Genomic DNA, 12,503 nt, shown 5'->3' with positions numbered 1-12,503 from the left:
CTGCTAAAGCAAACTGGTGGCTGTGGCAGGCGCGTGCAAAGGCTCAGCCTGCAAATTGCACTTCAGCCTAAAATAAATCTGTGCTAGCTGAAGAACAGTTTACTTTGTTCAGGTTTTATTATATACAATGGTCAATCATGCCTTTGCCTGTTTTCACTTCTCTTTCCAAATCATTCTTCCTTCAAGGTTACATATGAACTATGGTGTGTGTTATATTTTTATTACTTTTCTTTTTTTTTAATATAATGAGAGACATACACATTGCAGAAGGAGGAGCAAAGAACTGTGGAGGCTGGAAGAATCAGGAAAATGCTCTGCTCATCTTTAAGCCTCCAACCTCTCTTTAGTTAAAAAACTGGTACTTATTTTGAAGTGCATACTCCTTCTCCAACTTCTATACCAGCAGCTTTTTAAGCAGTCCCTTTCCTTGGACACTGTCTGTACTTGGAACAGTTCCTCAAGGTGTTTTGTTTGCCTTACAAAGCTCTTATATTTGTAATCATAAACACAGTGAAACACCATCTCAGTGTCTCTCTCATCCAAGGTAACTCTTGCCATAACATCTCTTGGTGCAATCAGGCACAGTAAAACCATGAGCTTCAAACACTGACATTATTCCCTTACACTGCCTCTACACAAACAGTTTGTTTTTTTCCTAGAAACAGGTGATTCTTGAATTTGTGTCTGCCTGTCCAGATTAGAACAATCACTGAAAATTCCATGGAGCATGAACCAGCAGAGTCTGACAAAGGATCAGGTACTTTTGTATCCATGACCTGCATTGTATTATTGCATGGTTTCAACAGCAGTATCTATGCCTTGACAGGACTTCCACTTTAGACCTCAAATACTAATGAACATTTTATCTGCAGGGGGAAGGCTTTGACTAACTCCATAAACAACCTCTGGTAACCCCACAAAAGCTCTCAAATAGAATGCATGTCTAAGGGAAAAAAAGTAAGTATTATGAGAGCACCTTTATTTACACAGGATTTTCTTTTTCCCTTCCCTTAAATATTCACAAAACTCCTTTTGCACCTGTAAGACATCAAAAACCAGAGGGTTTCATGCTAACTGGCACATTTCTTGAGGATAAGGAGACAAAACACAAAGGTGCAGAAGGAACAGACTTATGGTCTAATAGCAAGATTATTTTCATTGACAATACAAATTAGTACCTCTCCATTAAAGAAAAGCAAAAGAAATACCCAGTGAGGACTGGTTACTAAGGCTCAGCTGAGATTTGGTAAGAAACAGTCTGTGGTATGTGGCCAGTCTCATGTTTGACAGCTCGGTAGTTCAGAATTTACACCTCAAAATCAAGGCCTCTGCATTATAAAGTATGTACAGGCTACAATTTCTCAAGAACTCAAGTACTTAAATCCCACACAATCAAGCTTCAAACCTCCTTGCACTACAACTCAAAAGCACAACTTGCCACAGGGAAAATCCTAAAGCTCATCATGGCATTTGTCCACAGTGTCCAAAACAAGAAAGCAACAGAAATGTTGCATCTGTCTTTTCCACCTCTAATCACAAACAGGTTTTTTTTCTCTGCTGAACTGAATGGCACCAAGTCTTCATGGAAAGTTTGGTATACAAACCTTTGAGAGCAGTAATTACTGAGAAATTACAGAGCTTTCCCTTCAGATTCTCTTCAATTTGTATTCAAAAATACAAAAGCAAGAGCACTCCTGAAAAACCCAAACATATGCACAAAACCTTACCAGCATTAAATCCTTGTTTTAATATTAGTTCTGATATCAACATCACCATAAGCTCTATGCCTTGATCAGATAATTTCTTTTATTCAACCCTACAGCAGCTGGAAGATGATGAAACTAAAAGGAACAAAAAAATCTAGGAGGAATTTAAATGCAATAACTGGGAGCTAAAATCTAATCTCTGCTAAATGCCTGCTGTGAGAACCATAAATATTTGCAACCATTTCTTTCCAAACCAAAAAAGGATCCCAGCACATCGGAAGAGCATCTGAGAGCAAAGCCCTCAGGTACAAAACACATCCAACATGCTCATTACTGAAACTTCAAAAGCAAACAATCATTTCACATAAAAGTCTAGGATGGCCAACAACCACCCAATATTTAACTACCAAGCTCAATTATCACCAAATAAAACTGTATAAAGTGAACAGAGTCAAAGGCATTAGCACACCACATTGGTTTGCACTGATGAAAAATCTGATGGGGTTTGTTCCTGCTGGGATCTCAAATGCCACCACTGGTCTTTGCTGGTACCAAGATGCTTCTGTGAGCCTGAAAAGGTGGAAAGCTCTGGACTTTTTAATGACTCAATCCATTTCAGAAATAAGAAAACCTACAGAAGACAATAAAGAAAAGGGATGGAACAAGTTTTGCTTGTTCCTGCAAAAAGAATGAAAGGAAAGGCAACTGGATCAACCACTCCTTTTTTTTTACATTACTGCTCTGAACATTTACTGGTTTTGAGACAACTTGAAGAGGGGAAGCAGAGACAAAACTGCAGCACTGCTTCTCCAGAGAGGTCTGTGAGTCACACATGGTGCCCCAGGTCTAACAGAGCTGAGCAAGTCAGCAGAACATTAATTCCTGTTCCAGCTAGTCTGGCTTCAACTGAAGATAAAAACCTGGTGGTTTTCTTAAGAAATAAAAACCAAACATGACTGCTAAGTGACATGTGCCAATAAGCAAAACAACCCAGAAGAAGCTTTTCAGCAGTAATTCCTTTTTCAGTGGTTAAGGACCCAACAGTGCAAGGACAAACACTGTCACCACTAATTCCCATGTAGTGGAGACTTAGTCTCACCACCACCACCATTGTTTACACTTCTATGCAAGAGAACAACAAGTGGCTTTTCCAGGTACAACAATGAAGAACCAAGTCAAGCAAAACACCTGAAAAGAGCTTTTTAACTTCTGGACTTAAAGCTACAAAACCTCAGAACATTATGGACAGGTCCCCTGCTCACAGGAGTACACTGACATTTTGGAGGAAAGGACATACAGCTGTGAAGATGACTGTACATATGCTGACTCCTGATGTTCCCTCATCACACAGCAAATTACAGGCAAGCAGGTAAGTCCACTGAAGCTGCAGTGCAGTGGCTACCCAATATCATCTAAATCACAGAAACTAAATTGCTAACATCTCTCCTACTTAAAATGTCTCAGGTCTAGCTCATCTTAAATCAATTTTTGTTTTTCCTAAAGACAATTTCTGTATTGTTATTTTTCATCAGCTTGCACCACTGCCTTCCCCAGATTTAAATATGCAGCAACAGAGGGAGGTATTAAAGTTTTAAGCCTTCTCATGTCAAAATACATTTTCTTTCTGAGAGTATTTCACAATGTATAGGGCTGCACTAAATTTTTCAGAGATGCATCTATTCATCATCAGGGCCTGTCTCACACAATTTGATGTACAAAATGCTGAGCCCAGGTAGAACACCTTAGTTGACCACAGAGACTTGGGACTGATTGATACAAGCTCTGATTTTATGCTTCAAATTTCCTCTAAAGTCCTGAGCAGAAAATGAATTTTCATTCTTCGTCTGCAACTCAATGAAGAAAGAACGATTTCCTCTTATTGTTTACTCCTTAATTTCTAGATTATAAATCATCCAGAGTTTCGAGCTCCAAATTTTGAAGTTTTACAAAGTGTCTGCCTTCCTAGGATCTGGCCAGGAAAGAGTTCTCTTCAATGAAAAAGAAACTTTTCTATTATTCAATTAAAGCTGGAGTAATGAAAACACCTTTTTTTTTAAGTTGCAGGAGTTCTGTTCAGGGGAAAGTATAAAAAGCATCTTTCAAATTTCAAGTACTGAAAGATTGTGAGCAGTGCCAAAACAAGTTAATTTTAAATACTGTGTCTATATAAATAAAGGTCAAAAGACTGAGGTAAAAGGATTTGATTTACATGGTGAATGTTTTTCAAACCTCTGCTCTGGAAGAATCTGTAGTTTGACCTCAAACTAGACTAACAAAAAGAAGTGATGCCATTCAATGGCCATGACTTTTAGAACCAATCCACTGATACCTATCAAGGCTGTTTTTCATCAGCCTCTCACTATACAGATCTATATATAGTCAGTGTTGTGTTTTGAGCAACTTAGAATTCTGTCAAATATGAGATCACAAATTCTAAAAGCAGAATTCTATGAAGGACTGCTTGAATTTAGCAAGCTGGAGCCTCTGTCATAATCATTATGACAGTTTTATGATGAAGATGAAGTTTATTTGCCACCAACATTAGCAGGACAAATTTATTTATAACAAACGCTTTAAAATGTACTGATAAAAATGCCTATTGATACTGTCAGAGCTGCTTGCAATTTGACAGATCAAATCTTATTTTCATTCTTAAACCCCATGAAGGAATGGTATCACCAACTTGCATTCTGTAGTGAGCAAATTGATTAATCCCCCTCTATAGAAATCTCAACTCTTGATTACACCTATCAGACGTTAAGCAGCATTATTCTAGAGTGACAACACTTGACAAATTCCCAAACCATTTTTCTCAGCCTTTGTGGCCCTGCTAGCTTGTATTAACCCTGATGAAAAATTAATTTTCCTTATCTTCTGCTAAACCCCAAAATCCAAATCCGCCAAACTGGCAACTCTTTCTGTAAAGGTATTATGAAAACCTCTAAAAGATTAATTGCATGTCTTCAGGTGACATTAAATTAATTTCTGTACTCGTGACAGACATTTGATACTCCGTACTGAGAGGACAGATAACATTGTCAGGATACACAGAAGGACAGTGGTGCAGTGTCCCAGGGCAGCCTCTTATGAATTCTCCTTTCGATAAGGCCATACTTCACTGTCATTGGCACTGTTAGTGATCTTGCAGCCCACAGACCTCACTGCACAGGTTTCTATTAACCACCACAATGCTGGCTCTATCCATGTAATCTTTGTAAAGCTAATTCAAAATCGTCCAATAGCAAAGGGATGTGCATGCTGGATAAGGGAATAAATAAACTCTGGTTGATTTGTGTAAAAATAACACAGAGAAGCAAAATGTTGTCAGCTTTTCTGAGATGCTTTACAACTCAAATTCTCTGTAGCACGATGAAGACTTAAATCTTGTAGGGAAATCTCAGTCCAAAACTGTGCTGTGATTGATTTCTTGTAAGAAAGGAGAAACCCTTCATCTGTTACCAGTTTAAGTCAATATTTCTAGAAATGAGTACCTTTAAAGTATCACAGTAGTTGGGGGAGGAAAACATCCTTTTGATTATTAAATTCATCTTTACTTTCAGGAGAAGAGAAATTACTAATCCTGAGCTATATAGGTTTACATAGGTAAACTTGTATTTTACTGATACTGCAACTGACTGTAGTGAGACAGACATCTACAAAGACAGCTGTGATCCTCACATAAGAAAAAGAAATGTAAGGCAAAAACCACACAGAACAACAGTGACTTTCATCTAACATATACAAGTATTTTTTCACTATAATTATCAGGAACACATCTTAGAAGCAAACCCCTAATAATGAGCTATTTCTCTTTGACTGGTGCTCCAAATACTTTACCACTTTGATACAGCTGGCTGACAGACCGGGGACCTGGGAATAGGAAGCCTAATCACTTGCCAAATATCCCACAACCGAGTGACATGACCAAGCACTGGTTCTGAACACTTGAAGATCTGTTTTCAATCTGTCAAATGCCAACGAGAAACACCTGGAGACCTTTTTTTTTTTTTGTTCCCAGGCATTCTAGGACCTTTAAAAGGCTCTTTTTTTCTTTTCTTTTTTTTTTTTTTTTAAGAATAGCAGTAGTTAAGAAAACTGCTCTCCCACCAGGCTAGAAAATGCCACTCTATCAATAGACAACTCATCATTAACAACTGGTTTAAGACATTAATGGGCTAGTTTTGACTGAAAGTACACACAGCAATAAGCTACATCAGACTACAAAAGTGATGAAAGAGCCAAATCATTCCCATTTCACACCAGAGAAAAAAAGACACTTCTGATGCTGGTCAGTGATTCAGTTATTTTTCCCAGCCTAAAATTTTTGTATAGGCTGAACTTAAGCCAAGAAAGAGCACCCAGACTAAGCAATAAATAAATAAAATGCAGAAATAGTTCCCTTCCTGTGATAAAAGGACACTGCTACACTGCTTCAGTGAGCCATGATGTGATGAGCATCTTCTGTGCCTAATAGTGTATGAAAAGCCAGAACAGGAAGAAGAAAACATCTTGCAGAAAAAGCAGCTAATTCCATTTAATCCCATGTACTAACACAATTCTTAACTGAAGTAGTTCCTCATCCACCTGAAAGGAGAACTAATGCATGGAGAAGGACTGGTCCCAAGAGAGTCCCAGCCATACCCATGCTACATGAAGTTTCACTGGGAGTGACAAAAGCACAGCTTGAATCATGCTGAATCAGTGTTGAATCACAACTACAGGGTTTTTAGTTAAAGCACCCACCTGCTCATTATGAAAAAATAATAAAAACTGTATGTCAAACCTACAGCAAAATCAAAGTTCTGAATGGACATGTCTAACACTCTCAGAAATACTTTCATTTTTATGTGTCATTTGCAAGATCTATAACGTAGATAAACAATGTTTTAACAAAGTTTCCTGGTTTGTTTTTCAGCTGCCAGTCTGAGAGGTTTTTGTACGGAGAATTTTAGCAAAGGCTGGACATGCAGAGAAAGACCAAGAGAAAAAGCTCCTGCTGGAAAATATCAGTGATACAAATCTTGTGATGGCCCAAAGCTCCAAGAGGAGCACTTCCCAGCTATGGCACAGAAAGCCAGTACTGGATATCAGAAACCTGTACAACTAAAACTTCCCTTCTTGTGCCGTGTCTGGCCTCTCTAGTTCGTGTTCCTTGAAGCTTAAAACTACTGGCAAGTCAAATCCCTCTTGTGTCCTGCCTGAAGCTCCTGGTAAGTCTTAATAAAGACAACCCCCACTCCCTCTCACCCCGAACACTTCTGACTCAAGAGCCAAACCTCTGCCCCAAAGGCCTATTCCAAGTGGTCCAACTTCTCAATGGAGGGATGTGACTTCTCAAAATATTAAACTCTACAACTCTGCAAGCTTGCCTCCCAAGTAAAGAGACTGCATTTTCATATGAAACCTGACTTGCTCTTTGTAAAGCACTTTAGTGGTGTCACAGCACAGTTTATCAGGAAACTGGGCTCCAAGACACTCTGTAACACCAAGATCTCTGTAACACAGACACAAATTCTGCACTGTAACATTTACCATGGCAAAGAAACTCTCCTTTGAGACTTAACAAGAGTGACAAGCAACAAAAGCTCTGCTTTCTGGGTGTTCAGGAGCAAGCTGCACTCTTCTTCAACATATAATTTAAAAGTCTCCTGAGGAAAAGGAGAAACCTTTTCTGCAGTCTACAATAGAAAATACTTTACTGCACTTTAGATCCATGTTATCCATAGCAAAGTCAGATTCAATTTAGGTAAGTATCTCTTCCCCTTTTCACACATTTTATGAGAAGCCCATAAAATGTATTATCTGTGTGTGGTTTGGCCTGTCACCTTAATTCTCACTTTCTAAGTAGGCCCACACACGTCCCTTTATTTCCTTTTCCCAGAAATCAAATATGTCCTAAAGAGTAGAGCACAGCCCATCCCCGGACCCCAATGCATGAAATCAGAGACTCTGTCTCTACAGGGACCATCCTCACTGGATGTCTGGGAGGACACAGCTCATTTTCAAATGTTCCTGCCATGGGCAGGGACACCTTTCACTAGACCAAATTGCTCAAAGCCCTGTCCAATCTGGCCTTCAACACTTCTAGGATGGGGGATCCAAGCTTCTCTGGGCACCCTGTTCCAGTTCCTCACCACGCTCACAGGAAAAAATTTCTTCCCAATATCCAATATAAATCAACCCTTCTTCAGTGTGAAGTCATTGCCCTTGTCCTGTCACTCCATGCCCTTGTAACAAGTCCCTCTTCAGGTCTCTTGCAGCCCCTTTAGGAAGGTTCTGTAAGGTCTCCTTGGAGCCTTCTCTTCTCCAGGCAGAACAGCCCCAACTTTCTCAGCCTGTCTTCAGAGGGGAGGTGCTCCAGTCCCTTTACCAACTTTGTGGCCTCCTCTAGACACATTTCAACAGTTTCATACAACCAAGAAATTAATGTCCACTTGTAAAACATTTCCAGAGTGAAATCCTGCAGGTTATGGCAGGCAGAGTCCTTCTTCAACAGCACTGACATTAATGCTGCTTCAGAGCTCATTTTGCCATGGAACCTGGGCACTCAGAATGGCTCCTGCAGCTCCCCCAGCCCACTCCTAGCTGGGCTCTATCCATTACTCCTTCAAACTCTGGGATACAAATGAACATCAAAGTCACTCTCCTGTTTCTTAAAAAGTTATAGGACCATACAGGGGAAGAGTTCCTTTGTCAAGGGTTGGGGAAAGGGCTTCATGAACTTCCCACACAAATGCCACAATTCTTGTGTTTGCAATTCCTGACATATTTAGATGAAAGGCGCTAAAGAGCTTTCAAGTCAAATATTTTTAATTAAACTTGAACACATACATGCAAGTAGAAACAAGTACAAACATTAAGCAAAGTTGGTTGATAAGGTTACATTATCAAACAACAATCATCTCAAGCAGTATTTTTTTCCATATTTAGAACTCCATATTCATCTCACACTTCCCAGTTGTCTGAAATTCGACCGAAGTTGTCTATCTTCCATTTCCATCTTGTTTTTGCAATCCAAGGACATTTTTTTGTGACAGGCTTTTCAAACAGAGGAACTTGCCAGCTCTTTTTTCCAGGCTTTTCATACGAAGCATTTCAAGTTTTCAGGAATTAGGATCACTTACAAGATACTGCTTGTAATGCAACAGGGAACACCAAGATTTTAATGTATTTTTATCTATGTATTTATGAAAAAACCCTCATTGTGCAGCCTTCCACAGAGACAAAGATTGGTGTGTTCTTGGTGCAGCATAAGAACCAGCATTTTCAGGTCTTTGGGACAGACACACAGCTCTCTGAGCATGGCAGGACATTTTCTGGCTAAGAGAGAAATCATCCAACAACAACGTAAGATGACAATAACACAGAGATTTTACGATATTGTAATTTACCACAGAACCTCCAACTAAATAGAAAACATGTTCAGCATGTGTTTCATGTATTTTTAGATATCTAATGTTATAGATGGTACAAACCTGTTCTTCCAGGACTAAAACAACTCTGAATATATTGATTGACTCAAGGGATTCAATTACATTTAGTACTAGAACTCTTAACAGACAGATTGATGACAGAGAGCCCAAAGAGCACCACAAACAGCAAGGTGTTAAAAAACATGACTCATCAAGAAAGAATGAAAGATATTAGAGCTCAGAAACAGTTAAGATATCCTGAAAAGGAGAGAGAGATTCTTCCCCATCTCTCTTCAGGTATAATAGAAATAGTCAGAAATTCAAACTTATAGCAAGAAAATGTGATTTGGTCACTAAGAAAATTCTCCTAAATATACACATTTGATACTGGAATAGATGACCTGGGAAATCTGCAGTAATGAGATCTCAGAAAAACATTGGACAAATCTGTCAGGAATACTACAGAGTTCATCCCCTCCTTTCAAGACAAATTACTTCAACCTTCTTTTCTATAATTTTATTATCACATTTTCAGGTGATTTATTAGGGTGTTTCTTTCCTACACTCTCATTGACTTTATACTTACAAGTAACTTTAGGATTGACTTCAGGCTCCTCAGCAAGCCCAGCAAGCCTCAGATGCTTTATTAGTAAAATTTACAAGTATGAATACTCAGTGAATAGACTGAGCTCTCGTATCTAAAAAGGACAGCTGTGAGGAAATGCCACAAAAACAAAGCACACTGGATACATTGAAAGATAGCTATGCCTCCTTGGAAGAAATAAAGTCAAGAACAAAACCAAAAACAAAGCAAGAACAACAAGAAAAAAAAACCCTCAAAAATCCCCAAAACCCACTCCCCTTCCCCCCCAGAAAACCCAATCCAAAAGCAAACCAGCAACAACAAAAAAATCAAAGTCCATGTGCTAAACACTGCCTATTTTTCCAGGAACATAACATTTGAAGGAGTAATTAAAATGGAAAACTATTCACTTTACTGCCATTCCCATATAAATTATATGTATATTAGAAAGGGATGGGCAAAGTATTGGAGGGAAGGTGAAGGGTGGGATTTATTTAAAAAATAAAAAAGCATCAACAGACAAAATCATTACTGACAGTACCTAACATGGCACCTGTGATACACAGACTTAGTCTGACATACTGGAAATGCTGAATCATTTTCTACTTTCATTTTCCTGAAGAACAGAAATTGTAAACTAGGGCATCTTATGTATCAGGAAAGCTGAACCAGTTAAAATATTCTTGGAATTTACAGGGTAATTCTTAAAATTCCAAAAGTAAAATCTTCTCACAAAAGAATACTGTGGAAACAGATAAAAGATCATTTTGTTTTTTGAGGACCCAAGGGATATTTCTACCTGCAGGTCAGAGATCTTCAGTAGCAGTGCTGTAGCCAGCAATACAAACAGACAAAAGCTCAGTCTGGTAAAGACTGCCCTCAGGAAAAGAAGCCATTCTCTTCTCAGTTCTCACCAACACACCAAACTGCTTAAATATTACACAAAAAACAGCAGCAGCAGCAGCAAACCACTGAATCCTGGTTCTACAGATGATCCTACTGAATTAATAACAAGGATTCTGGTTCTAAATTCAGGTTCTGATTCAGGTTCTGGTTTAGGCCAGCTTGGTCTAGAGAGAGTGAGTTAGAACAGCTCTGGGCTGGAGCAGCTCCTTCAGCTGAGAGCTCCCCTGTGGTGCTGTGCAAACAGGACAGACTTGCCAGGTCTTTACTTGAACCCAGCAAGCTCCAAAAGGGAACCTGCATTCTGTCTGATCATGAGCCATCTCACCTGTACAAATGTATTCAAAACAGCTCTGCACAAAAGAGCCCAGGGAAGGAGAAGAGTACAAGGAATTACACAGAGAGCAAGACCAGGGATGCTTAGCTGCAGGATAGAGCCAGTGCATACAGATGAGGTACCAGCAACCCTTTGGCCAAAGGCAAGGAGTAAGAGGAAGCACTATTAAATGCTAAAGAGAATGGCCAGGGAAAATGAGATTTGGCTTTTGCTTTATATTTAGTGCCCAGGCAAAAGTTGTGAAAACAAATTAAACATGTGGCAGGACTAAAGCAGTGAAAACCAAGTATGATCTCCAATTGTGGTAGTATATGGAGCCTAAGCACCTTTTAACTCTTCTTTTAAATCCTGTCAAAAACAGACTAGTTGATTGCCCTGCTGCTCAATTTGTATTTTTTTCCTTGTGTGGTCAAAGAAATAAAGTCACAGATTCAGTTTGTCACTAACTGATTAAAAATTAATCAATTATATTGATCAGTGTTAACAGCTAATTGCACTGCTTGCTTTCATTCTCCCACAGCTGGAAGGAAACTTAAGAAGTCCATGGCAACATGAAAACAGTGACAAAGGCTACATGCAAAGAACCTGCTTCACCTTGCTGAAACCTCAGTATCTGAAAGTTAAGGACAGAGTAAATCTGCTTCTGTACACAATTAAAGAGGAGTTACGCATGCATTTAATTAAGCTAATTGCTCTTGCTTACCATGACACTTATCTGAAAAAAATCATTAATGGTCTTCTGAAATAGAGCACGTGATAAAACCAATTTCATTGTGAATGCTGCTGTGGGCACTGATAACTATTTGTTAGGAGGAGCTGTATACAGTTGTGACTGGCATTGTTTTGTTTCATCACATAATAAAAGAAGTTGTGCATGACTGCTTTATTCAATTATGCATGAATCACAAACCTGTCATACCTCTTGCAGGCCACTGGGATTCCTGCAGACATACTTATATATAAATATTTTTAGCTTAACAGAATTAATTTCTTTCAGTTTCCTGCACTTTATTCTTCTGTACTTAAGTTACGACGTCTGAGGAATTAGAACTGACAACAACCTGACATGCAGGATGTCTGTGTAGTCAATAATGCCCTGTATGTTAATATTTGGAAAGACCATACAGTCATGATGCAATTCACAACTCTGAGTGCAATTAAGTTTTATGAACTGTAGAAAAACATTCACAAGAAGTAGTTAAGACTGGCTTTTCAACTTCCTCCCCATTTCTACAGAGTAAAGCCTAGCCTCCAAGGCCTTGTTCAGTCCCTGTTACACAGTTTTGTTTTCCCTATAAAATTCTCCCAATAATATAAAAGCATTCTTCCAGAAAAACACCTCCAATGTGCTGCTACTTCACATCATTCTTTCCTCCTCAGCATAAACCCAAGGACAGACTTCAAACACTGACAACATGATCTCCATGTCCCCTCATCTTAGTTTCTTTAGAGCCCTAACAAATTAACTCGTCTTTTCATTAAGACAGAAGAAATTTGGTTGAGAGACTTTCTCACCAAAACCTCAGATTTTAAACAGGCACACTGTCCTCAAGACCATCATT

The 12,503-nt window shown here is 38.9% G+C and overlaps 1 protein-coding gene across 5 annotated transcripts in view; it reads right to left on the bottom strand.

Annotated features, from left to right (window-relative positions):
* The window catches only part of RBM33 (RNA binding motif protein 33), a 99,832-nt gene that overhangs the window by 16,703 nt on the left and 70,626 nt on the right, over positions 1-12,503 (bottom strand). Inside the window, exon 16 of one of the 5 annotated variants that reach the window (XM_036399940.2) lies at positions 8,499-9,026. The exons of the other annotated variants lie outside the window; for them this stretch is intronic. Within the exon in view, the coding sequence (XP_036255833.1) occupies positions 8,973-9,026 (54 nt within the window). The 3' untranslated portion in view covers positions 8,499-8,972. Of the gene's footprint in view, positions 1-8,498; positions 9,027-12,503 lie in introns of those variants that run through there. 5 annotated transcript variants of the gene reach the window in all.

Source organism: Molothrus ater, chromosome 1 (assembly GCF_012460135.2).
Source record: "Molothrus ater isolate BHLD 08-10-18 breed brown headed cowbird chromosome 1, BPBGC_Mater_1.1, whole genome shotgun sequence".
Lineage (NCBI taxonomy): Eukaryota > Metazoa > Chordata > Aves > Passeriformes > Icteridae > Molothrus > Molothrus ater.
This window is presented reverse-complemented; position numbering and strand designations above follow the sequence as displayed.